This window comes from Saccopteryx bilineata, chromosome 2 (assembly GCF_036850765.1).
Source record: "Saccopteryx bilineata isolate mSacBil1 chromosome 2, mSacBil1_pri_phased_curated, whole genome shotgun sequence".
NCBI lineage: Eukaryota > Metazoa > Chordata > Mammalia > Chiroptera > Emballonuridae > Saccopteryx > Saccopteryx bilineata.
Genome location: NC_089491.1, coordinates 274,912,000 through 274,939,261, shown reverse-complemented (window position 1 = coordinate 274,939,261; position 27,262 = coordinate 274,912,000). Strand labels below are relative to the sequence as shown.

General features: G+C 52.0%; 1 protein-coding gene across 1 annotated transcript in view; it reads right to left on the bottom strand.

Annotated features, from left to right (window-relative positions):
• TMEM132C (transmembrane protein 132C) overlaps positions 1–27,262 on the bottom strand; it is a 214,287-nt gene that overhangs the window by 123,683 nt on the left and 63,342 nt on the right. The window contains exon 2 of the mRNA XM_066260826.1: positions 6,033–6,927. Coding sequence (XP_066116923.1) covers positions 6,033–6,927 — 895 coding nt within the window. The remainder of the gene's footprint in view (positions 1–6,032; positions 6,928–27,262) is intronic.

The following is a 27,262-nucleotide window of genomic DNA, read 5'->3' as shown; positions in this document are numbered from 1 at the left end:
CAGACTAGCGGTGGGGAGGGAGGGAGCGGGAGGGGGCGCAGGACTCAGGACGGGAAACGTTACTGCCTCCTTTCTTATTTCCCCAGCAGAAGGGAGATTGCTCCTTTTATCCACTCCGGGAGAAAGCATTTCAAGTGACCAGCCGATGGACACGGAAACAGACCTTCCCTTCAGAGGCATTCAGCAGGGAAATGGACGCTGGACAACGGTGGGCAAAGCCACACGTTTCCGGAATCTTCTGCATCAGCTCCCACTTTGCGGTGGAGGCAAACTCGGGGGCGTCTCACCTAGGGCGACCTCCCAGCGATGAGTCTGGGGACAGTCAGCTCATTCCAGGGCGGCTCCCTCCACCCTGCAGCCCGCACGAGCGGTTGGGAATGAGGAGCCAGCGATGTCCAGAGATTGTCGTTGAGGGCCTCCCTTCCCCTCAGACATAAAGGGGTGAGGAAGCCGGAGCCCTCCCCGGGATTAGATTATAGTGGCGCAGGCCTAGGCTGGGCTCCCTAATTAGACAAAAGGGTCTGAGGGAGGAGGTCTAAGCTCACCCAGCAGAGGAGGGTTTACTCTCCGCTTGGTGAAAGCAGGGTTCTCATCCCTCGCTGCCCCCTCCCCCTGCCCAGGGACCATCATTTGAAGCCACCAAGGGACATATAGCATGTTGCAATTCCAAAGCACTGAGGGTGTCACAGGAGAAGGCTCTGAAATATGTCGGCTGGTCAGCCCCCCGCAGCGGGCTGACATGTGCAAACGTGCCTGTTCCCCAGTGCACGGCCCCCCAGGACCTCCACAAAGGGGACTTTCTTTGGAAACAGGGTCTTTGCCGACCTGGCTAGTTCAGGATCTCAAAGTGAGATGGGTCATTCTGGATTAGAATGGGTCCTGCACATCCAGGGACTGGTGTCCTTATAGAGAAAAGAAAGGGAGGTTTGGGATAGAGACACAGAGGAGAAACAGAATGGAAGGGGTCTGTCTGAAGACAGAGGCCGGGACAGGGGTGGTGTGCAGCCCCATGCTGAGGGGCGCCAAGGACGGCCAGCGACCACCAGGGGCTGGAGGAGGCCAGGCAGGACCCCCACCCCCCAAGCCTTCAGAAGAAGAGCGGCCCTGCCAACCGTTTGATTTCAGACTTTCAGCTTCCAGAACGCGGACAGGAGAAATTCTGTTGTTTGGAGCCACCCAGTTTGGGGAAATTTATTACAGAAGCCGAGGAAATGAATACATTCTTTTGCTTTGAGCCATGACTTCAATCCGGAGACGCCACGTGGCGGCCCAGTCAGACACAGATGGGTCCCCGGGCCTGCACACTGGCAGCCAAAAAGTGATTCTGCCATCCACATTTATAAACGGAAAGGTTATATCTAGAAGCACACATGGCAGCCTCTCTTTAAAACCAGTGAAACCAGTGGCCATGGTCCTGGGCTCCAGCATGGCCGTCATGGCTGGAGTTGAGATGTGCCCACTCCCTCCAGAGAAGGCACGGAGCTCCCGTCGGCCATCTCCATCTCCCCACCACGGGCAGGGCTGTGGTTTCCACGGTGCGGTGTGTCCATCAGACTGGCCGCGGCACGGGCTTGGGAGTCTCGTCTCAGAATTCTGTTTATATAACGTAATCGTTTTCACTAGATTTTGTGCCGATTGTGGGCAGTTAGGCGGCCGGAGAGTGGACAGTCTGGGTGTGGGGTGGTGCTAAGACCCTCCCGTGTGACCTTTCCACGATCGGTGTCCCTCTACATGGCTTCAGCTGCAGACACTCGCGTTGGCCACCTTGGCCCGGATGGAAGCCAGCCGGTCCTGGCTTTGGCCATTGTCATTAATCAGAAATGTTGATGCAGCTTCCAAAAGGGACACGGTACAAAGTCTAACAAATATTTCAGCGTCCAGGGAAAAAGTTTCAATCTGGCAAGACCTTCAGAACACTGTTGGGTGTGGAAAAGGCCACTAAACACTTGGTCACTTGATGGGAAAAAAGACTCTGTAGACTAAAAATATACATATAAGAAAGTTTCACTGTTCAACATGTGGTTAGTTTAGAGATTATAAAGAGACATCAACATCAACACATTTTTTTCTCTGCCACAACATCATCTCTTAGGGCAACCTTTTTTGGGGGGGTTACTTTTTAAATTTATAACTCAGTGGTGTTTTGTATATTCACAAAGTTGTGCTAACATCCCCACCTGAACACCAGGATGCTTCCTCCTTACCCCCCGCCCCAACCCCTGCAAAACCCTGTCCATATGAACAATCAGTCCCTGCCAGTCATCTCATTGGCCCCTGGCTACCACTGATCTGCTTTCTGAGTCTAAGGACTTGCCTCTTCTAGTCGGACATTCCCCGGAAACGGACCCGCAGGACAGGCGGTCCTCCCTGTGAGGCAGCGCCTTGTTGCCCGGTCTGCCCGCCTTGCCGCGCGTACCAGGCAGGGAGCCATTCCTTCCCACGGCCAAGTACAACCCATCAGACGGATACATCCTATTTTACCGACTCATTCATCCGTGGAGAGACATTCCGGGTGCTTTCCCATCCTGGCTGTTTTGAATAATTCTGCTGTGGATGTTTGCGCCTTTGTGAATAATTAAGTACCAGCCGACCGCCTTGTGAGGCGCCGTGTGACTAAGGAGCGACGTGTTCCTGAACCCCACCTCGTGCACCCACTGGGGCGGGGAACCTAGGACTCTGCCCTTTGGCCCGGGCTGGGTGGGGATGAGGTTAACCCCACAACACCCCTTTGGAGGAGGTGAGAGCCAGTCTGGACCTGCAGTCCCTTGACAGGCATGAAGGTTCTAGAAACACACCCACCTACGGTCGTGGTCGCATCCTGCTTGGAGAGAGCATACTCCTCAGCATCCCTCCGCACAGAGGCACTTCCTGCATCCCTACCCCCACCATTCCCCCTTTTCATTTATTTATTGGCAGAGGCTGGAAGCCCACAGCGGCTGCTCAGCACACAACACGCTGTGTCGATCCGGATGGGGGGACATACGTTTTTTAACCACCACGACTGTGCCTATGTCTGCCAGTCAAACCAGGACGGAACTCAGTATGCCATTGGGCCCACAGCCATGAGCAAGGACAGAACAGAACATGCCCTCGGCACCCTAGTTCCGAGCACCTCTGCTCCCTTACTTTCAGAGTCTCCTTGCTCTGGCCGGATGGCTCGGTTGGTTAAGAACGTTATCCTGAAACGGAGAGGTTGCCAGTTTGATCCCTAGGTCAGGACCACACAGGAGCAGATCGATGTTCCTTTCTTTCTCTCTTTCCTCTCTTGTTAAAATCAATTTTAAAAAGTTAAACAAAAATTAAGGCCCTGATAGGGTAGTTCAGTAGATAAAGCATCATCCTGGAATACTGAGGTTGTGGATTCAATCCCCGGTTAAGGCACGTAGGTTAATGAATGCCCAACTAAATGAAATGAGTTGATGCTTCTCTCTTCCTTCTCTTCTCTCTCTCTCTCTCTCTCTCTCTCTCTGAAATCAGTGGAAAATTAAACATTACAATTAATTTCACTAAATTAAAATAAAACCTGTCACCTGGAAAGGGAAAACCAGCCTTGCTCATACCCCCCCCCCCCCATTCTAGCCACTGCATCCTTCATGCCCGATGTCTGGGGTCAGTTCCTGCTCTGACTCTCCGCCACCTTTCTCTCTCTGGCCGGGACTCTGATCTGTGGTTGGGACGCTCAGGAAGGCAGACTCAGGGCTGCCGCCCTGGACGGCGCTCGCTCAGCGGCATCCAGCCCAGAGCCACGTTGCGGGACCCTCTATGCTCCAGGAGCTCATACCATTTAGAAACATTGTTATTTTTTATTTTTTGTACTTTAAACAAAATGACAGCAAAATGAGAATCAATGTATCTTTGAGTATAAACTGGGGAGCTGTTGTTTTGTGTACGATACAATGTCCTTTCGCCGCACCAATATAATTCAGAGCCTATTGAGAGAGTGATAGATGCTTTGAAGCAACCCTGTTAGCAACAGCCAGCCTCCGCAAAGCGCTGCTTCCGTGCCAGGCACCTGGAAGCATCTCGCACGTGGATATTAGCTCACCAAACCCTCCCACTCCTGCGGCAATGGGCACCATTGTCACACCTGGTTCAGAGATGGGAAACTGAGGCCTGCCGGGCTTAGGGGACCTCCCTGCAGCCCCTCAGCCAGAAGGCGGGACAGAGTCAGACCTGAGGCCTGCTGGGGGCGGGACTGTGTTCACCGCCATGCGGGCAGCTCTTCCCTCCCGTGACCCAGGTCCGTGTCCCTGCCTGCAGCCAAGACCCCGCAGACCCAGGGACGAGGCGGCTCGTTCACAATCAGCCCTGTAGAGGTGGAACCTGTGTTTTGGACGAGGCTGCTCGGGATACCACAGATGGGAAGACACTCAGGACTCTGGAGTCTTCTAACGTGCTGGCGATGCTATCGGTTCCCCGAGTTCTGCCTTTACTTCCTAAGCCAGGGCTGACCTCTTCATTTCACCATGAATGACGTGAACATGAAGGCACTAAGGGACCCAGTGAAAACAGAACTCAGACTTCCCGGACCAGCATTTAACCCCATCAAGGGAGGAGAAAACAAGCAAAACAAATCCTTTCATCTAAATAGTTAGCATCCTGGCCCCTCTGTTGTTCAGGGAAAGACATCTGCAATGCATCCCCGACACCCTGACAGGACACGTGTCCCTCAGCACACGGAGTCGGTGGGGGTGGGCCGACCACTGGGACCCACGACCGACCGCTTTGCCGATGTGTTGGGCGAACTCGACCTCTTGTAAAAGAGGTTGGTGTTCATAAGGTTGCTGAGTGCAAAAAACGTCATAAATATCCTGTCGTAACCCAAAGCACCCTCAAAGGTAGGTCTGGCAAAATAAGTCCACTCGAATATTACCAGAAAAACTATAAAGGTGACAAGGACCCGCTTCAGGAGGGAATGACTGAAATCCGAAGGAACCAGAAAAGCCTGGGAGAGACTCACAGAAACCTGGGACCGCGCTGTGTGACAACAGCCCAGACCTGTCCCAATCACCGTCCCCAGAGCCCCGCCACAAACAGGTCCAACGGAACACGCTGCCACCAGCCATCGCTCTGTTTTACGAGTATTTATCCAAACAACTCATTTCTCCGTGGGATCCAGTTTTGAATTCTAAAAACCCACAGCTGCCGTCATAACCTACGACCTCCTTTAACGATAATGAAAAAAAAAAAAAGCAAACAAACTGATTTTTATCGTCTTTTATCTTTCAAACAAACCTCAATCAAATATCCTTTCCCATGAGTATGACATTCTGGCCCCATTTTAAGATTAAGGATTTGCCTTCAGCGGCCCCCCCACCCCCACCCCTAGCCCAGTATTAATTATCCTCAGAGAACAGGTGCTTCTGTACCAAACTTTGGAATCAATCCACTCTCCGTATGGACAGGGCAGTCCCATGAAAACTTTAGTGCCACCTGCGGAACCAGCAGGGGTGATGGTGGGCTATTCTGTTGTTGATTAAACTTAGTTTCTTTTTCCTTTTTTCTTTTTATGAGACGCAACACCTCTGCTAAATAGCTTTCCATGGGGCAGGTTCCTTCAATCATGGCCGGACCGTTCTCCCCAGTGGGGTTGGTGTTATTATCGGTGGCTTTTCTCACCTAGACACCCAGAGCGAGACATCTACCTCACTGCCTGTCTTTCTCTGGGACCCCCTCCCTGAGCACACGCTTCCAATCACGCCACTGGTGTCTGCATATTTCCCAAAGAATTCTGAGCCAAGGAAAGATCACACCCCTCCCCAACTCTGATGGTAATTCAAGGTCAAAGAGAGTGAGGGATTCATTTCATCTTGCTTCTCTTGGATCCAATTCCTGCCTTCTTTCCCACTCCCAAACCCCTCACAGGTGAGACATCTGCTGAAAGTGTGTGGACAGGTGGGGAATTTGACTTCCATGGGAGGAAGGAGGGTCCCCATGGGCAGGGGAAACTGGCCCTTCTGAATATGCCCCCCCAGCATCCAGTCCCACTCCCCGGGGCAGCCAGGACTCCCGTGTCCAGTCTCAGCACCTACCTCAGGATGAAGAGGTCCACGGTGGAGTTGCTGCCCATGGTGACATAGGCAGTGACCACATCTCCCTGTTTGACCGGCCTGGAGGGCAGCCAGACCGCCACGTTGCCGTCCAAACGCAGCTCGCTGAGCTGGTCACTGCTGTCCTGGGCCCCACAGAGGCCCACGGCGCCGATCCTCTGCAGGTGGGACGTGCTGTCTGCCAGGCCGTCCTTCCCCGGGCGGATGGCATTGCCCTTCCTGATGTCCCCGCCGGCGCAGTCCCCACGCGCGTCGCCCGGGTGCACAGTGTAGTAGAGCTGCGCAGCGCTGCCCGCCGCCGGGTCCGCCGGCCGCCTCCGCCCCGCCACCACCGCGGGTGCGCTGAACCAGCCGGCTGGCAGCCGCAGCTCGGCCACGCACAGCCCCAGCTCGCCGCGCAGCCGGCAGCTGCCTCGGACCTCCCGCGTCTCCCGGAAGGCGAACACCCGCAAGCAGGGCAGCGGCTCGAAGGCGGCGCCGCGCTCCGCCCAGTCCCGGCCCACCACGTGGAACAGCACCTGCACGGTGGGCCGGCCAGGGTAGATCTTGTCCTGCAGGATGTGTGCCTGCAGCTTCCAGTTGAAACTGAAGGTATCGGCGGGGCCCAGAAAGTTGGAAGTCGATGTCAAGTCCAGAGGCACGACCTTCTCCACGGAAAAGGGTCCATAGCTGGCGTTCAGCAGCGGGGGCCTCCTGGCTCGGTAGGTGAAGAAGGACTCCACCCGGGACTGCAGACTGGCATTGCGCGTCCCTTCCTGGTGGGTCTCCCTCAGGAAGAAGGAGGTCTCTGCTTGGAGGATGCGGTAGCTCACAGGCAGGTAGGGAGGCTGGGAGGAGAACCTCTGGACGGTGTCGGTGACCCCGCGGCCCTCTATCACTACAGGGGGCAGAGAGAGAGACAAGGAAAAGGGAAATGAGACCATCGCTCCATAGACATCCTCGGGTCCCTGAGCAATTTGGAAAGAAGAGAGAAAAACGCCAAGAGGTATCACGATCCTTGTGGCATCAGCCAGCAAGGGACACTACATGCTCCCCCCCCCCCAATTATATACATGTATTGGGTGGAAACACGTGAAACTGAGATTTTCTTTTTTTTTTGCTGGTGAAGAATTATTGCACGGAGGCAATTTCATGTGGTGACAACTAACAGGACGCTGGCAAGTGACCGATGAGTGTGAGGGGAATACACTCACAAATACATTGCGTGAATGGAACACACTTCCCACGGCAGAGGGACGAGAGTAGAAAAGCATGCCTAGGGAACAAAACAGTCTGTAAATAAAGCCACGTGCGTTTGGAAATCTCATACGAAATAATGCCAGGACAACTGGCCAGCCATTAGCGGGCGTGTGGGAGAGGGGGTGTGGGAACCACATCAAATTAGATCCCTACCTCACACCATACACAAGAATACACTTTGACTGGATCCATGATCTAAACAAAAAGAAACGAAATGTCTTTTAAGACAAACAAAAATGGGTGACTTCCTCTCTAACCTAGGTGTAGATAAAACTGTCTAAGTGTGACTCAAAATCCGAAGGCAATGAAAAAAATGATGTGCTTGCCTATGTAAAAATAAAGGCAAAAGTAGCAGAAAGATATCAAGTCAAAAGAAACAGATATGACAAGCTGCTGACGTGCGGCACTCAACCCAGCCTGCAGAAGATTGCTGAGTAGGAACAGTTTTTATTTTATTTTTAAATTTTATTTATATACAGTGGTACCTTGAGATACGAACAGACCAACATACGATTTTTTTAAGATACGAGCTGAGACTCAGTCTATATTTTTATTCGAGATCCGAGCAAAATTCTGAGATACGAGTCGTGATTCAGGAAGCTGCCGCTAGTTGGCACATTGGTGCACGAGTCCAGTATCGGCAGTTTGATACACGAGCTGACTGACTTATTAGCTCGGTTACAGAATGAATTAAATTCATATCTCAAGGTACCACTGTATTTGTTTATTATTTATTTTAGAGAGAGAGAAAGAAAGGGAGACAAAGACATAGACACAGAGAGAGAAACGACCAATTTGTTGTTGCATTTATTCATGCTGTGATTGGTTGATTCTTGCGTGTGCCCTGATCGAGGATTGAACCTTACAAACCTTGGCATGTTGGGATGATGCTCTCATCAATTGAGCTGCCCCATCCAGACACAGAAACCACTTTTTAAACCGGGGGTTTTCTGGGTGCACAGCTTCTCCTTGAACATGGGAAGAACTGGTAATAGTTGGGCTTCATGCCCACATAGCAAGAAAGGGAAAAGCTACTCAGCTGGCCACTTTGCTCAGTTACCTGCTGAACCCTCAGGTGCACTGAAGTTGGAAAGAGCCAGTTAGAACCTTCCAGGCAGGCAAGTCTGTGTACCTTGGGGGCTGGAAGTCAGTGCCGAGGCAGGAACAAACACCGCTCTCCGTCTTGTCTGCCTTGCTCATCACAGACACCAACAGCAGGGAAGGTTGTCCTCTCTACAGAGACCCCGTGCGCTCACACTTTCGCTGGTGGGGGATCCAGGAAGGGAGGACTACTGCACACCCAGGCCACCGGAGGGGCAAGTGCCCCAGCTGCTAAGTTTACAAAGCCCCAAGAAAGCCCATCACCTGTCTCTGCCTTTTAAGACCAAAAACCCAAACAAGCCACTGTGCCACCATTTGTGTATTGAGAGATGACGAGTCCGTCTTTCCATCTTCCCAACCTTTGCTGCAGCAAACACAGTCCACCCCACACGCAGGGCAGCTTCACGAATCTCTCCCCTGCAAAGTCCCCTAATCCTTCTCCGGGGACACTGATTATCAGATCAGAGCTGCCCTTGCCTATCGGCCAAAGGGACTGGGGTTGTCAAGACGACGTTTCAAAGAAACGGCATTCTCCCCTGCTCTTGTCCCAGTGGCCCTGCTCTGAGGTCCTGCCAAGGTATGACACTCCAGAAAGGATCTGGCTGTACGTCCTTAAAAAAAAAAAGGCACTGACTGTTGAAGCAACCTGTAATATTTTGTGAAAAGCAATGGGCCAATTGCCACATCCGATGCTTTTGTTCTGATGTCTCCCTCGCTCTCCGAGAAACCCTCAAAGGGTAGAGATTTAGAGGCTCATTTATTTGGAGAGGGTAGTGTTCCGAGGGCTCTCGGAAGGAACGGGGTACGTTTCTAAGGCCCATCTGTGTTGGGGACCATTCCACGCCGGAAAGCGTTGGTCAACAAAGCTTTCTTATCACGCTTCGGTGTTCCACCTGGAAGGATTCCTTTTCCCACATTTTTTTTTTTGTCTTCAAAAAAAAAGCCTTAAAAAAGAATCTTTTGTGTGTTTTTCTTTTACGCATGTGCTGAGTTTGTTTTCTCTACAGTGAAGCTGGCGTGGGCTTGCTGTGCCACTGGTCCCCTCTCAGGATCCTTCGCTTATTTAAGCAGGCTATTTTCCCCCTGCATGTGAAGCCTAACATCCCTCACTCAGACTCTCTTCCTGAGCCTCATTCTGAATTTTCCCAGTTCCAGAGAGACAGAATTTTAGTTACAAGAGAGGCAGATGTCATAAAGAAGGCTGTGGGGGTCTGGACCGCGGTTGTGGACAGGAAGTTGGACCAGAGAGAGCTTAAGGGTTGGTCTACTGCACAGCCATGTGGTGTTGGGCAAGTTCTTATCTTCTTGGAGTTTCAGGTTCCATGGATGGATGAGTGGGTGATGAATGAATGAATGGATGGTGGATGGATAGATAGTGGATAGATGGATAGATGAATGGATGGATGAGGGGGTCATGGATGGATGGATGGATGATGGATGGATGGATGGATGGTGGATGGATGGATATAGGATGAATGAGTGGATGGATGGATGGATGGATGGATGAATGGATGGGTGCTAGATGGATGAATGGTGGATAGAGGATGGATGGAGGATAAATGAATGAATAGAGGATGGATGAATGGAAGAATGGGTGATGGATGGATGGATGGTGGATGGAGGATGGAGGGATCGATGGATGGTGGATGGATGGATGGATGATGGATGGATGAATGGATAGATGGTGGATGGATAGATGGTGGTTGGATGATGGAGGGATGAATGGATGAGTGGGTGATGGATGGATGGATGGATGGATGGATAGAGGATAAATGGATAAATGGAGGATGAATGGACAGAGTATAGAGGATGGATAGATGGAGGGATGGGTGATGGATGAATGATGAATGGGTGGATGACAGATGGGTGATAGATGGATGATGAATTGATGGATAATGGATGGGTGATGAGTGGATGGATAGATGGGTGATAGATGGATGATGGATACATATGTAGATAAAATGGCAGGTAGGTAGACAGAGCTATGTACATAGAATAAAACAGCAGCTTTGTAGAGCAATTATAAAATGGCCCCATCCCTCCTTCTCTATCTACACCTTTGGGATGTGACCTTACAATCTCCCATCAGGAGGAGGAGTCTGTTGACCCACTCCTTGAATCCAGGCTGGCCTCGTGGTTTGCCTTGGCCAACAGAATACAGCAGAAGTGCCAATGTGCCGATTCCGAGCCCAGCTCTCCAGAGACATCGTGCACCACCACGGCCTCTCCTGTGGACTCCTGCCATCGCCAAAGAGAACCAGCCCAGGCTAGCCTCCTGCGGGACAAGAGACCACGGTGAGGAGAGCCTTCTCCTCTGGGGGACCCAGGTCCTCTCCCTCCACGCCCATGCACCTCCAACAGCAACCACGGGGATGTCCATCCCCAGAGCTGCGCCAGAACCCTTCCACACCCCCACATTCCTCGGCACCGTGTGCACCCGCTAAACTCATTTCACTTTTTGCGGAGGCCCCAACCTGTGGGTTAAGGAAGCACAGCAATGACCTTGGTTGTATGTCTTTCTCGACAAGTTATCTCCTGACCATAGGGAAGCCATTGGCGGCTGCTTCCCGCAGTGCGCGCTGACGGATTCCTGCCCGTTTCCTCTGGCTCATCTGCCCCTATGACGTCTCCCAGGAAGACAGGGCTATTGAGTCATTTGTATTGATCTGGGAAAAGTCCAATTCCAGTTTCCTCGGGCCACGGGAGAGAGGGTACAGGGCAACCGGTGACAGCTGCCCCTTCCAATCTGGCCACCAGCCGACAGCACGTTCAATTGCTGTCTCCCTCCCTGTTTATCCATTTTCTCTATCTGAGCTGCCTGTCACCGGTGGGGATATTGTGTCCTCCATCAGGTGTTGATCAGAGAACTCGACTGCACAGCCAAGGCCGGAAATTGAGTTTTTGAGATACTGTGATAATGAACCCACAGGAGACATTCGTGTCACTTAGCACCCCAGAGTAACACCGGGGGTGGGGGTGGGGTGGGGAATGACCCTTCCCGCCAAGGTAATGCATCGCCGTCGTCATGATGCTGGCTTTGGGACGTATTGTCCAGGATGAAGTCTCCAGGCTGGTTCTCTATGAGTCGCAACATGAAGGATGGGAGGTTGAACGGACCGGGGAAGGATTTGGGGTGAGGGGCAGCCTGAGCAGAGGATCGGTGGGGAGAGAGCTTGTGCCCTGACGTGTGGGGTGGGGAGTCAGTCCAGGAAGGTGGCCCGGGGACGACTTTTTCCCTGAATGGGGTCAGCACCAGGTGCCCAGGACGTAGCTTGGTAGAAATACGAGGTCTGGCTTTCCTCTTCAATTAGATAAGATTAAAATTACCATTCCTGCTACAACCTAAATTCACAAGTGGCCCTGTTTAAGGGTTTTGAATGGGATTCTGCAAAGAGTGTCTAAGTCAAGCAATCCTCTGCATAAGGTAATTCTGTCCCCAGGAGATACTCGGGGATGTCTGGAGACATTTGTGGTCTCACAACTGGGGAGAGGGGTGATCCCACCATCTAGAGGGCAGAGGTCAGTGATGCTGCTAACACCCCCACACACACTGCTCAGGATGGGCCCCACCACAAGTGTAGTGCAAGCGTCAGTCGTGCAGAGGTTGGAAAACCTAGACCTGACAGGATCCACATCGAAGCTGCTTGGTGGTCTGTCAGAGGCACAGCAGACACAGAGGAAGAAACTTAACCACCCATCCCCAGCCCAGGGAGAGGAAATGTGTCACCACGGTCCAGAGCGCTCCTGGAGTCCGGCAAAGACATAAACGAGAAGTTATGGTACGTGTATACCACGGAATACTATGCAGCCATGAAAAGGACAAAACCCTGCCACTTGTGCCGATATGGGTGGGTCCTGAGACCAGTGTGCTAGCTGAGGTAAGTCAGCAGGAAAAGGACAAGAACCGTGTGATGTCACTCACAGGTGGGATATAAAGCAAAAGCAACAAATGAACAAAAAAGACAAACAAAAACTCATAGACGCAGACAACAAAATGGCGGTCACCAGAGGGGGTTGGTGGGCAGGTAGACGGGGTTACGGGGCCAAATATACCTTGATGGAGGGACAGCAGACTTTGAGTGGTGAGCCCACGATACCGTACACAGATGATGTGCTATAGAATCATGCACTTGAAACCTCACATTATTAATCAGTGCCAGCCCGAGAAATTTAGTAAGAGGAAACAAATCTATGTCTCTGATGAACTAGATAAGGTTTTTATATTGGGTTTGTTTTTTTACACAAATACCTTAAACTTATAAGCTTCAACATCCTCATCGTGATCATGAAAGTTGTATCTAAACCACCTCCCGTAAAGCAGTAAGCGAGACACCCATGGAGCGTGTAGGTTACGCCTAACAACCGGAAGAAGTTTCTGCTGCCGTAATAACAACAAGAATACTTATTATTCTTCCCATCACTTCAGTCGCGTTGCGACGCTGTAGCAAAAAGATTTGAAGGCTACAGAAAGGTGAAAAAATAATAAAACGGGTGAGATCACGACCTCCCCGGCACGCGGTGCACTGCGGCTCAGGTTACCCCGCATCCAACGCCTGCACCGCGCAGGCCGTCTGTCCTCACAGTCTGCCGCAGGGCGAAGCCCGCTCGTATATCCCTCTAAGCCGCTGCAGATTACGGGAAAGGCAAGCCGGCCCAAGTGTTTGCAGGGGTTTTTATTCTTTCTCTCTCTCCCTCTCTCCCTTTCTCCCCGTTGGTGATTTATTAACACTCACCAGACACAGAATGCCTCTCTCTGCTAAATGCACCCCATCGTCTCTTTTCCCTTGAAACAAGAGGCACCTTGATAAATGGATTCGTTCATCCCAGTGCCTCTTCTGAGAGAGCGGCCGATCCCCTTCCCTGCCGACATTCTGTGCTGCGGCTTGCAGCTTCAGGACAGTGACATTCATTCTCCTCTAAAAAAGCAGGTAGTGGAGTCTCCTCTGAGCCCTGGGCAGGGGGGGGGTCCCCTTTTTGTCTCTGAGGGAACCCCATAATCCCTGTCAGGCACTCCTTCATCAGGTCCCTTGACAGAGGGGTGCAGTGGCCGCCGTGCCTTTCAAAGACAAATTCTCCCAAATGCCCAGAACCATGGACTTGGCCGGCGTGGGAATGGTGCCTTGGGTCAGCACGGAGGGGAATGTTTCCCAGGCCAAGTGATAACTCTGAAACACAATGTTTGAACGGCACTGTGGTTGTAGTTTCTGACACAGAGCTTGGCAATGGCCTGGCGGGTGGCCCCGTGGCCACTTCCTACACATCCGTCCCTTCGGTGGGGCTTGGAGCCCAAGTCCACAGGGGGTTCTGATGGGCTCAAGTGAGGGAACCCTCCCTTGCAGGGTATACTAGTTTCCTAATGCTGCTCTAACATGCCACCACAAAATCAGTAGCTTAAAACAAACAAACAAAACATGCTCATTCTGCAGGTTAAAAGTCCATAGCGAAGGGGTGGGCAGGGCTGTGTCCCTTCTGGAGACAGCGGTGGGGAGTGGGGGGATCTGTGTCCTGGCCGCTAGAGGCAGCTGTACCCCCTGTCTCTTGCCCCCTCCCTCTGCAAAGCCAGTGGCTGCACCTTCTCCTCTGTCTGACCTGCCTCCCTCTCTTAAGGGTCCTTGTGATGGCATCGGCCCACCTGGCTGAGCCCAGGCCCCCCCCACCTCACAGTCCTTGACTGAAACACATCGATCTGCAGGTCCTTCTTCCAGGTGAGGTCACATATGCGTGAGAGCTGGCCATGGAGACATAGGCATCTTGGGGGGGGGGTGGCACTGTTCAGCATCCCACGGATGGCATTCAGGATGTTTGTGGAGGAGTGTTTGGTCATCGCAATGACAGGGAGGGGCACACCACCGGCCTTGAGGGAGCTGGGTCCATCCAGTGTGGCGAGATATTCAGTAAGGCACGAGGGTCCCACACAAGTTGTAACCTGGCTCCCGCAGTGACTTCCGACGGTGACCATCTTGTAAATTTCCAAGCCAGGGACTGAGCTCCACCCCCCACCCCATACGTGAAGGAGAGCAGCCACTGAACAAAGCGTGTGTCGTCCAACGGTTTCCAGAGACCACCGGGGAAAAGACGCAGGTACTTGGGCAAAACTTCACTAAAAAAGTTCACCTTTTCTGATCCTACCCCCTCTTCCCCTCCCCTCTCACAGCTGTCCAGCTGTCTCCTGTGACCCTGCCTCTGTTTCTGCTTTTGTTCCTCAGTTAATTGTGTGGGGTTTTTTCTTCCTTAAAGGGTCACATGATACACATCTTTGGCTTTGCAGGCTCAGAGGCTAACTCAATATTACAGAGGTCCTTATCTCCCCCATTCAAAATGTAACCATTTACATGCCACATTTTATCATGGTTACATTGTTACTCTCGTTTTAGCTTGCTGGCCGGTGGTTCTCAAAGTTGTGTGAACTGTGAACCCAAGGACGTCAACCCACAGTCCGTGGGGGGCTCTGCCTCTCCCCTTCAGCTGAGGGCCTGCAGAATAAGACACTCCGTCTCCACGGAGGCTAAGTCAGCTTCCCAAGCCATACAGAGAAGTGATCCTCACTCTTCTTCTGTCAAGACCCAAACCGTAAGTATTTCTCAGGCTCTCAGGTCAAATGCTCTCTGCTGTGTTGTGAAAGCAGCTGGGACAGGCATGAACCCGGGAGTGTGCCCGTGTTCTGATAAAACTTCATAAACACTACATTGAAATGTTGGAGCCTTTTCACACCAGAAACAATCATTGTTTAAAATACAGATATTTTAAACAATGATTGGTCTTGCATGGCGGTGGCCATACAAGACCAGGGACGGACGGGCGGGCGGGTGGGCTTGGGTGTGGTGCAGGGTGAGATGTCTGAGACAGACCACGGACAGAGCCTTTGGAAGCGTTGTGTCTCACACATCAATGACAGCTTCTTCCATGCTTCCTTCTGGGCTCTTGATGATGGAGTCCATTCCCAGGGTTACCTCATTGCTCCAAAATGTCAACACGACTTTTACTGGGCCTTCAAAACTGTTTGGAAATAGGAGCAGGAGGAAGAGGAGGAGGAGGAGGAGGAGGAGGAGGAGGAGGAGGAGGAGGAGGAGGAGAAGGAAGAGGGGAAGAAGAAGAAGAAGAAGAAGAAGAAGAAGAAGAAGAAGAAGAAGAAGAGAAGAAGGAGGAAGAAAGAGAGAAAGAGAAAGAAAAGAAAGAAAGAAGGAAGGAAGGAAGAAAAAAAGAGAAAGAAAGAAAGAAGAGCTGCTCAGACTCAGACATCAGAAGGGAAGGAGAGTCGCCTCACACGGGCACTTGCAGCAAGGACTGAAGCAATTGCATCTGCCGCGGGTGTCGCCTGTGGTCGGAGGAGGATGTTACGCTGTCTTTTCAAAGAGAGAAGCATTTATTGGTCGCAGATGGTGGTATTATTTAGGATGAAACCTTACATTAATCCTGAGAGTGCCAATTATCTCCATTCACGGAAATAAAAGACACCAGTATTCCTCTTCTTTGAGATGGTCTTTTTCTCTCAAAAAGAAAAAAAAAAAAAAATTAAATAAATAAATAAATAAATAAATAAAATAAAGAGCTTATTTTTAATATGGTCCACATATTCTTCCCCCCCCTGCCCACACACACACACTAATTACAGATAATTAAAGGGAAAAAAAGACAAAACCCTCCACGTCCCACGGAGTCCCCCCATTCTCCCCGCACACGAGTCTCATTGGCCTGCACGCTGGCAGCTGCCGTCTTGTTTGGTTACACCGGGATTTAGGGTAATTACATTAATGAGAAGGCCCGGGATAGGGGCAGAAAATGCTTTCCTGATGGCGGAGTAAACAAGCCCAGGAAAACGGGGAGATGAAAGTCTGTCTTCCTTTCCTTCCTTCCTTCGTTCGTTCGTTCGTTCCTTCCTTCCTTCCTCCCTCCCTCCCTCCCTCTCTCCCCCCCTCCCTCCCTCCCTTCACCTCTCTCTTCCCCTTCCCCCTCCTTTCCCTTCCCTTCCTTTCCCTTCCTTTCCTTTCCTTACAGTTTTTAACTTTCAGTATTGTGAAAACACGACATTTCAACCCAGCCCTCGGCAAAGACAGGAGCATGGAGCCTTCCAGGGGAAGGTTCTGAAACTTCGGGTGGTGAGCACGTCACGCAGTACACGGGTGACGTGCTATAGAATTAATTGTGCCCTTGAAACTTTTTTTAATTCATCTCTTTGGAAGGGGGGAGAGAGAGAGAGAAAAAGAGGGGGGAAAGCAGGAAGCGCTTTCTGAATGTGCATTGAGCAGGCAAGCCCAGGGATTTGAACCGGTGACCTCAGTGTTCCAGATCGACGCTTGATCACTGCGCCACCACAGGTCAGGCCAAAATTTAATGTTATGAATCAATGCTAGCCCAAGAAATTTAATGAAACATAATGAATCCACATCTTCAAAGAACTAGATAAAGTATTTTGTTGGTTTGGGGGTGTTTTTTTGTTTTTGTTTTGTTTTTACCAATACCTTAAATTTATAAGCTTCGGAATCCTCATCTTGATCAGGAACGTTATATCCAAACCACCTCACGCAAAGCAAGAAGCAAAATAACTAGCAGGTAGGTACAGAGAGGGGGTGAAAATATCCTCTAAGTGGGAGGTGACATCTTAGCCTCACGAGACCCGCACTGTCAACACGGGAGGGTGACAATGAGAACACCAACACCTGACTGACCACCCATAGGTCCCGACACCGCCTCTCACACGCCAGGCTTACACTCACAACCACCCTGTGTGTGGAGAAGGCTCCTTGCTATTCCCTGTCTTACACATAAGGAGAGTGAAGCCCCCAAACTGTTAAGTAACTTGCCCAAGGTCACCCAGCGAGGAACACTCAGGTCAGGAGCTGAGCTCAGGGCCCAGGGGCTGGGTGCTATCTTCATGCTATGCTGCTTTGGGGGTACATGCTTCACGGAAGTTTCCCTTTCTGGCGATGTTTCCCCTAAAGATAACAGGACCGAGACAGAGCTCCCGTGCTTGGTGAAAATATCCGAGTCCTATTCCCACCTAACGCTGTGATTCATTGGAGATGCTCAGCGCCGGCCGGAGAGTCAAATAGCCTGGAGGGAGGGAGGGGCAAGAGACGATGGAACCCTGCGCCCAGCGGCGGCTGCAGCCGGGGGGCGCATGTGGACATGTCCCCTCCTGGCCTACCGGTTCGAGGAGGGCTCCTGTCACTCTGAACAGAAACTCCACAACCTGCTTTTGATCCACAAGCTCGCTGAGCTTACAACGGTGCTTCTGTGCTGCCGCAGAGCACGCCATCCGCCTCGCCCAACAACCGCTCTCACGCCGAAACAAAGCCAACAGGGACATGGTGGGGCATGCCCCTCGTTCTGCCAGCGGGACCTGCGCACCCCGCTTTGTCCCGTGGCAGCCCTCTGCCCTCGTCCGGAATGTACAGGTGAATAAACCTGCTCTGTGGAGCGTCCAGGACCCTGAGCAGAAGAGAGAGGGCCCAGCCACAGGAGGGAAGGCTCAGAGTGGGTGGAAATAACCACGCCAATAGGACATCGTGAGTGAGATAAGTCGCGTCCCAGTAACCGTTTAGTAGGAGGGGTGGTCACCGTGACGAGAAAAGCCAAAGGACAGCTCTGCAGGGCTGGTGAGGTCGGGATGGCTGCACGTAGGGGGGACCAGGGCTCTGGAGCTGGTGTTTGCCCAGCTGTTCACACAGGGCGGTGCGCGGTGCTTTACCCTCCCGCATAGAGACCGGGGAGGCCCAGCAACCTGTCCTCAGTGTGTCTGATGATGCTGAACTCTCTACAGAACACAGACACCTCCCTTACCCACAGCCTCCGCCTAGGTGCACAGCCGCCACCGGGCGTGGAGGGACATCGAAATACCCAGTTGCTCAGAAAAGATGCACCTTCCTTCGGAAACGCAACGACTGAAAAAGGCCGGTGCAAGGAAAGTGGCTGGTGCATTTGAGAAAGGGATGGGGACCCCCGTCCCAGACCCTTCTCTCCCCCCACCTCGGGACGGAAGCCTAAAGTGGAAGGAGAGAGAATAGCAAATCACGTCCCCAAGCACAGGTGTTGGGGCGAGGGAGGGGGAGGGGAGAAACACTCACTTCCTGGGGGAAAGGCAGCGACAGGCCCTTGTCCCGGGGACTGGACTTCTAGAATTTTCTTCCCCCTGGGGAAGAAGTAACTCATAAGAGTGGGTGCCCCCATTTAGGAAGGCATTTTGTTGGGACCCGCTGGTGTTCACACTGTTCCCTCGATTGACCTAATCTCTTCCTGTTCAGCAGACACCCGGGGGACGTTGACAGTCATGGGCACAGGTCACGTCTGAGATGCGCGCCATGGCACAATTTGTAATTGTCTCAGATTGGAGATAGTATCATTGCCAATCTATTGGTGGTGAGGTGCCACAGAACAGAGGCTTTGAAGATAGACGATTAAACAAGAGAAAGGACCCCAGTTAAGACGACATCTCTGGCCAGCTCACCAGGTTCTCAGTAACAACCTTCTTGCCACTTCTCAGCTGCGATACTGACCAACTACTCAGTTGGTCCTGTGCCTTAGTGTCCCCATCTGCATAACGAGCTACACACTCCAAAAAGGTAAACAAATGCCATCGAACTGTGCACACTGCGTTCCTTGCTACTTAAGCTCAAGGCATGTTTAATACCCTGTTGCTAAGTGCAGACCCAGACAGTGCCCACCCACTGAACTCCTTCGTGGACGGCAATGTCCAATGAGAACTCCAAATGGGTGCATGAGACCAAGAAGCCACGTGGAGCTGGTGGCTGCCACGTTGGACAGGGAGCCCCGATCTAGATCACTCTTCTTATTCCTTTTTATTTATTTTTTGTATTTCTCTGAAGTGAGAAGCGGGCAAGCAGACAGACAGACTCCCACATGCGCCCAACCAGGATCCACCCGGCATGCCCACCAGGGGCGATGCTCTGCCCATCTGGGGCATTGCTCCGTTGCAACGGGAGCCATTCTAGCGCCTGAAGCGGAGGCCATGGAGCCATCCTCAGCGCCTGGGCCATCTTTGCTCCAATGGAGCCTTGGCTGCGGGAGGGGAAGAGAGAGATAGAGAGAAAAAAGAAGGGGAAGGGTGGAGAAGCAGATGGGCGCTTCTCCTGTGTGCCCTGGCTGGGAATCGAACCCGGGACTTCCACACATCAGGCTGATACTCTACTGCTGAGCCAACCGGCCAGGGCTTCTTATTCTTTTTAAACTTAACACAGGACTGCTTTGAAGACTAAGAAAACTTAACTCATGTCGAGTGCTCAGAGCGGGGCTTGGCGCATGGCAGGCACTCAACACCCATATTACCAATTTTATCTATTATTAGGCGGCGGTCAAAAAGGAGAGCTCCACGTACTAGTGCAGATGGATCTCTCCGACATAGTACAGGGTGAAAATGAAGGTGCAGTTCAGTGCTCTACATATAAAAACAAGCGAACCCCATCTTCTGCCTGCATTGCTGTTCTCGTTCTTCCCCAAACGATCACTGTTTATCTTTGCTCACGTGTCTTTCTCCTGCTAGACTGAGAAAACCCATGCAAGAAAGTTCTCTCTCTCCAAGGCCAAGGTCAGTCGGTATCTGGAACATGGGCACACCCAGGACGCATTTATGGAATGCATGTTGAATGAGCAATGTGCATGCTTAAGTGCCCCGTGAACCACAGGCACCCTGAACTAATAATTCGCAAGTTGCTGTCCCACCAGCATCTCTGGCCTTGGTCTCTCCCAGGGACTCAGCTGGTGGCCAGTGCAGGGAGCCACGAAGCCGGACACCATCCCTCCTGTCCCATCCCCTGGCTGCCTGCGAGGAAGGTCGTGAGAGCTGCCTCCCGCGACTGCACTGCTGGGTGTGTGTTTAGGCAGCTGCCGCCGTTTGTCTCCAGACACAGGTGAAGGCGACACTCCATTAAAAAGTGGAAACAAGATAGTTCTCGTCGTTGCATCCGACCAAGCAGCAGAAATGGCAGAAAACAGAGGTGGGGGGGGGAGGCTGGAGGATCATTAAACTTCCTTCCTGGGTGGCCCTCCAAGCAGCCCTGGGGACAGTAATAATGAGGCTTCTGGGACGCCCCAGCTGTGGCTCTCCACCAGGGGCATGTGCGGCACATCCAGGGGGGCTTCTGCAGTGGAGGGGTCTCAAACTGGACCCACCTGGGGCCACTGGGGCCCCTCAGGTTTACAGCCCAGGGAGGGAGGGAGGGAGGGAGGGACAGTGGGCTGCCGAGTCTTTGCAATTAGAGAGAACACACATCCATTCGGATCCTTCGTTTCTCAAGAGAAATTGGATTTGGGGGCGAGCCCAGGCTGGCCCGCCTGCTGGCGGCAGTTGGACAATTGCTTCCCAAATAGAAAAAAAAAAAGAAAACTGACTGCGCGTGGAGATGGATGTTCACTAGACGTCGTGGCGATGATTTGTGCGACAGATAAAAACATCAGAGGCGCCCGAAAGGAAGGCTACCTGTCAGCGCTAGTTCAAGAAAGAGACAACAATCCCCCGACCCCGGGTCTCGCCGGGCGGGTCCATTCCGCAGATGGGAAGAGTGAGGCGGCGCGGGGAGCTCGTGGCTTGGCAGGCGCGCAAGGATTCCACCGGAGAGCTGCCCCCGTTGCCAACCTGGCCGCTTTGGGACTTTCTGCCCCCGGCATCTGCGGAGGGCGGAGGCAGCATCATGCGGGGCTTCTCAGGTATTCCCAAGGTGACAGAAGTCTAGCTTGGGGGCTGCTGTGTGTCCTGAGCCAGGACTGGGGACAGGGGAACAGGAACAGCACGGGTCGGATGGGTTGAGTGGGGTCCCCTCTTGCTGGGAGCGGGTCCTGGGGGCTCTGCTTACAAGACTGGTTAAGTCAGTTGTGTGTCTGGGAAGGGAGGTGGGTGGGAGCACATCACTGGGGAGTGGAGGGCGGTAATGTCCCCTCACCCCACTGGTCTTTTGGTGCCACCACAGTGGCGGGTAAGGGGCGCTGAAGGGGACCCAACAGTCACCTGTGAAACGAGGCATTATTACGTCAACCCCAGAATCCCTAGAAATATGTGCGAAAAAATCAGAACTGAATGAGATGCGTTCACAAGAAGAAAGTCCTCTCCCGCCAGCTCTGCCTTCCTGGGACCCCAGGGGGAACCCCTGTGGCCAGGAATCACACACCCATCCCCACACAGTAGCCTCCTGGTCACCTGGCTCAACTCACGCTGCATCACAGAGACTGGCATCTGACCAATGACACTTGAACCCTCCCCTTCACCCTAACCGGGTCCTCAGAGGCTCCGGAGCCTCTCACGGGGTGGAAACCAAAGAGGAATGTCTGGCCTCACACGCTCAGCAGGGTCAGGGCCAGTGTGGCAGGCAGGCCCCTGAGAGCCACCAGACTGACTGGGCCCAGGGCTGCCGCACCCACAGTGCTGCAGGGGCAGCGCAGGCCCACCTCCCGCCCACCTCCCCGCCCTCCACCAGCGCCCTGTCCAGCACACCTGAGACCCAGCACCTGAGCTAATCGATTCCTAATTTACTCTCTACAGTGTCCTTTGTCTTCCAAGAAAGAAAAGGTCAACTTCAGTCCTTCCTGTGCTGGCTCAGGTCACTTGTTTGATTTTTCTCTTTTCCAGAACCTTTTGTCTTAAAGGATTTTCTAATTTTTTTTTTTTTTTTTTGGTATTTTTCTGAAGTGAAAAGTGGGGAGGCAGAGACACAGACTCCCGCATGTGCTGACCGGGATCCACCCGGCATGCCCACCAGGGGGCGATGCTCTGCCCATCTGGGGAGTTGCTCCACTGCAACCAGAGTCATCCTCAGAGCTGGGCCAACTTTGCTCCAATGGAGCCTTGGTTGTGGGAGGGGAAGAGAGAGATAAAGAGAAAGGAGAGGGAGATGGGTGGAGAAGCAGATGGATACTTCTCCTGTGTGCCCCAGCCAGGAATCGAATCCAGGTCACCCATATGCCAGGCCGAAGTTCTACCACTGAGCCAGCCGGCCAGGGCCTACAGGTTGTTTTTTTTTTAAGTTTGTTCTCCCTTTTAAAAAATATATATTTTTAGCTCCACAGCTCAGCTAAACCACGCCCCCTTCCTGAAGTCAGCAATCGGGCCACAGAGCACTGGTTAAGCAGAGGGCAGTTCTCTTAACTGTTTACAAAGCAGAGAGACTCAGATGACCCATCTACACTCCCATGTTGAGGTGTTTCTCCGTGAAACGGGGAGGTTACCACACCAGGGCCCCTCGAAGCAACGCAGACCCTCGCGAGCTGCTGGGAAAGCAAAGAATGCCGAGTCTTTTCCGTCTGGAGCCTCAGGGTCCTTCCTACACCCACCGTGACTGTGGAAGAAAGTACTCCCCGAGAAAAACCTCACTCAAGTGACACCAACACACATCAATGGTTCCCTACCCCACCCAGACAGGGACTGGGGAGCGAGAGACTAGGCATCTTTTGGAGGTGGAGAGAAAAATTGAGGGATGCTAAAATGATCAGGAGAACAGGGAGGCTTATGTCATCCATCTGACCTGCCTTGATCTCGCCCTGGGTCACAGGGCACCGAGGGTTCCCTGTCAGGTGTCCAGGGCCTGAGCGCCAAGGAAAATGGCTCAAGCATCTGTCACCATGGGTGGACCGGCGGGGTCCTCACAATTTTATTGTGAGGGAGAGTGAAGGGTATAGAGCCCATACTTCGCAGACACTTTTCGAAACATCTGAAACATGTGTAACATTTTCACACTTTGAAACATTTTCAGGTCTATGTTGTGCTTAAGTGCTTCAAGGGCCTGATCACTTTTCCAGGTTGCTTTTGCTTACGGAAGTGAATGGGTGTGGCCAGTTGTGTGTGGGGGCAGCTGGCAGTTATGAAGGCAAACAATGCTCCCTCCCCATGACCCACATCTAAGTTTCTGCCCAAACACACAGACAGACATAGAAACAGACACACACACACACACACAACCACGTGCAACAAAAGAAATGTATACAGCAGCTTGTTCTCTTCCATGAGTTCACAGAAAGTTAGAAACAACATAAACAGCTGCCTAGCGATGGGAGAAAGATGGCTAGCCCATGACACGTTTTTGCAAGAGACTACCAGAGAGGTCCAAAGGAGGGATCTAGACAGAGGCCCAGTGACACACTGCCTGTCACTAAAGCGGGAGGGCACGCACGCGTAGACATTTACTCGACAGCTCTCCTTTTCGGCGGTGTTTGAGGCGTTCCCGTGATAAAATGTCAGCTCCCACGGTAATAAGAAAAGGGTCCCGTGCTCACTGCCCAACCCAGCAGCCACCAGCCACCACGTGGTGATTCAAATGTAAATGGAACTAAAAGGAGGTAAAATGAAAACTTCCGATCCCGGGTCCCCAGGACCACATTTCGGGTTGCTCGGTGGACATTTTCCTCAGTGGAGAAGTTTTGCTGGTCAACATGTCTTGGTCTACACTAAACAACAGAGGATTAGAGATACCTTGAGTTTAAAGAATAAGGGGGAGCAGAAGGAACAGTAGGGTGGCAGTCATGCACATTGTTTAAATTGATTTTTAGAGAGGGAGAGAGAGAGAAACATCAATTTGTTGTTCTACTTATTATACATTCATTGGTTGATTCTTGTCTGTGCCCTGACCAGGGATTGAACCCGCAACCCTGGCATATTGGGGTGATCCTCTAACCAAGTGAACTACCCAGCCAGGGTCTCATGCACATTTTTAAAGCTTGGTCTCTAATATTGCTTGTTTCTATGGACACACGTGTGTATGTGAAAAGTGTGAAAGGGTCCAGGGTCAATGACAAGGTTAGATTTGTTTGCAAAATGAAGGGGTGAGGTGTAGTCACTGTCACAGAGGAAGAGGCAATTAGTTAACACATTGAAGTATTGATGTGTTATTTTGTGCTCCTAGAAACAAAGTTAAGATGAATACAGAATACAATAAAACAATAAACCACCACCCTGGGCAAGGAGTGTTGAAGGGGTTCTTCAGGACATGGACAAAGAGAAGCAGGTTGGAGAACTGGCCCAGCGGGGGACAGTCTGCCCTCTTTGTGACCACTCTCCTGTCCAGGGCAGATCCATTTTCCTCCTGTGAGGGGGACAGAGCTTCCACCACCATCACTGCTTACTAGACACACGGGAGGGTGTTCCAGAAATTCTGCTCTTTGAGCCCCTGAGTTTTGGGTCTTGTTGCTGCTGCTCTCTCAAGCTGACAGATGTCCCTTCCTTCTGAGCTGCACTTGATCCTGGTGTGAAGTCCCCTCCAGCCTCCCAACTGGGAAGCCTCCATCTCCAATCTGTGGAGGTGGCCGGGGGACACCAGCAGATGGGGTCCTCAGAACAGGGCTTCCTGGAGGGGGGGTTAGGAGACCCTAAAGTGACCTCCCAGAGGCGTTGAGAATGAAAAGACTTCTTTTCTCCTGCCCATGGGTGTTTGTGTCATTGTCACCTGAAGCCCGTTCAGAGAGCACCCACGGTAACAATGATGTGGGGAAGCCGATTCTCTGTAGCCCGAGGTCCCCCCTTGGCCTTGTGTTCAGCATGGAGCTTGGAGTCTATTTTCCCTGGGATGTGGGGTCTCAAAACATAGGGCGGTGACAACTCTGCACCAGGGTGGGACAGATAACACAGCCCACCCTCATTGCTTGTGGCCTGCATGTTGGCGAGCCCACCTACTCCCTGAGGTTCACCTGTGAAGGTTTATCTCACTGGCACCCACGGCGTTTTCACGGTCATGCATGGTCCAGGCAGCGTGGAGGAGGCTTTGGGGGGGAAAGGTCCCAGCTGAGGTCACACGGGACAATGCTCTGCCTTCCTGATGAGGCCCCCAGATACCACGTAAACAAGGGTCCTTTTCACGGTCGATTTAATGCCATGTTTTTCTCTTGTGTGTGTGTGGTGTTTGGTTGGTGATTTTTCTGTTTAACAGGGAACGGTGCTGACGTGCCAGTTAGGAGTGCCCCGTGTGTGTGTGTGTGTGTGTGTGTGTGTGAATGTGTGAGATGAGCGTCCTTCAGCCCTGAGTTACAGCGCTGCTCAGGGCTAATGAATCACCACGGTGTATTAAATCAGGTGTCTTTCAACCGAAACACACAGAAAATCAGGTTTTGTATCGACCGGGGCAGATGGAAACATTGTGCCGGAGGCTTGTGGAAACCCAGCCAGCCCCGTCTCTCCCCCGGACCAACAGTTCAGTGCTTACTCCCGAGTCAGCGGGCGTCTGAGAACCTAATTACTGTGACGGTCGGGAATAATGAGCCTCGGCTCCGTTGCTCACAAGTCTCCCTGCCCTGGAAATTAAAAAAGGTGGGAAGTTTAAATAACACATTGGGCTCCAATATGCTTTAACATCCTCCGGTGTGTTTCTTAACGGTGAATGCATCACACCCAAGGCACGGCGGACCTGTTACAGAAGGAGTGGTTTGGGAAATGGGAACGGAAGGAAGCAAAGTTCACCCTTTTCCCGTGATCTGCTGGAATTATTTTCTGTAGATGCCGTCCTGTCATTCTTCCAGATATCCGGCGAGAGGCATCAAGGTTGATACCACAAGCACGTGCCAGGCACTGTTCTGGGCACTGAGCGCTTTCTCCCCTTCCTGGCTTTGCAAGGAGGAGAGGGAAAGAGGAGGGTATAGAGCCGATACTTCGCAGACACTTTTGAAAACATCTGAAACGTGTAACATCTTCACACTTTGAAACATTTTCATCCAGACCGAAACACGCACAGCGGTCGGTCACGGAAGCAAGTTCCATTCTGTAGGGTTCCACGTTGTCGACTCTATTCAGCCCCATCCTGTGCTGTCCCACTGGGGTTCCATTGCACCCCATGCTGTTCTCATGGTCACACCTGATGCTAATGGGTTGTCGCTCGCAACCTGAAAAACGCCCGATGGCACCGTGGAATCACATCGTACACGGTAGGTGGACTTTGCGGTTGTTCGCTCACAAGGCCAAGACAGTTAGCGTCTCAGGAAAGCCTCCTGATGCGGGGACAGTAGAAAAATCTCCCAGTTCAGTGAGTCCAGCAAGTGTCTCTGTCTCCGGCTTCAGAGAAATAGATGTGTCTACGGTCGAACGGCCATCATGGTTGGCAGGCTTTGGAGATCCACGCTGGAGGAACGCCATGCATCTTCACAGAGTAAACTCAGGCCTCCTTCCCCTGAGGGAAAACACCCGCAAGAGGTCCGTGCCCACTTTCCCGGTGTGTGGCCATGAGTGGGGAAAGCCACGGCATACACTCTCTGTCATGCCTATGAAAAGAGGGTAATCCCCCGTCCGCGTTACAAGTTTTCTCACCCATAAAATAAGCATTCGTTTGCCCAACAAATTTTGTTACCTGCCTTCTAGGGCCAGAGAGCGCTGTTCTTCCAGCCCTGAGACAGGAGCAGACTGAGTAGCTTGTCTCAGGCTCCAAGTTCATGCGCTTCTCGTCCCTGAACCCTGTCAATCCTCGTCCCTTATTTTCTCTGTCCAAGTCACTGACCGCATGATTCTTCTGATAGGTAAGTCGATATTTTACCGTAAGAGGTATTCTGAACACTCTCCCCCCCCCGCCCCTCTATAAAGATCTTGAGCGAATCATCAAAGAAATTTTATTGTGAACTAAGGAGAAAAGTTTCAGTTGCCTAGGAAAAACACCCCAGAACACATTCATTCAGCAGTTTTTTTTTCCCCCAACTGTGGACCCTGAGACCTTCATAAATCAGAAGGAAAAGGAAATAAAAAAGTCTCTTCTTCAATGCACCTGGGTACTTTGAGCCCAGGAAATAATTAGGGCAGACTTCGGCGGTATTTCTTTGGTTTGCTTCCTCCTAAAAAAAAAAAAAACCCTTAACTGGTGATTTTCAAACATTCCCTTAGTGATTACGGCTTTCTGATGATTAACAGCTGCAAAGCCACTGCTCTGTCTTCGGCGTCCTCCAGAAGGGGGGGAAATGGA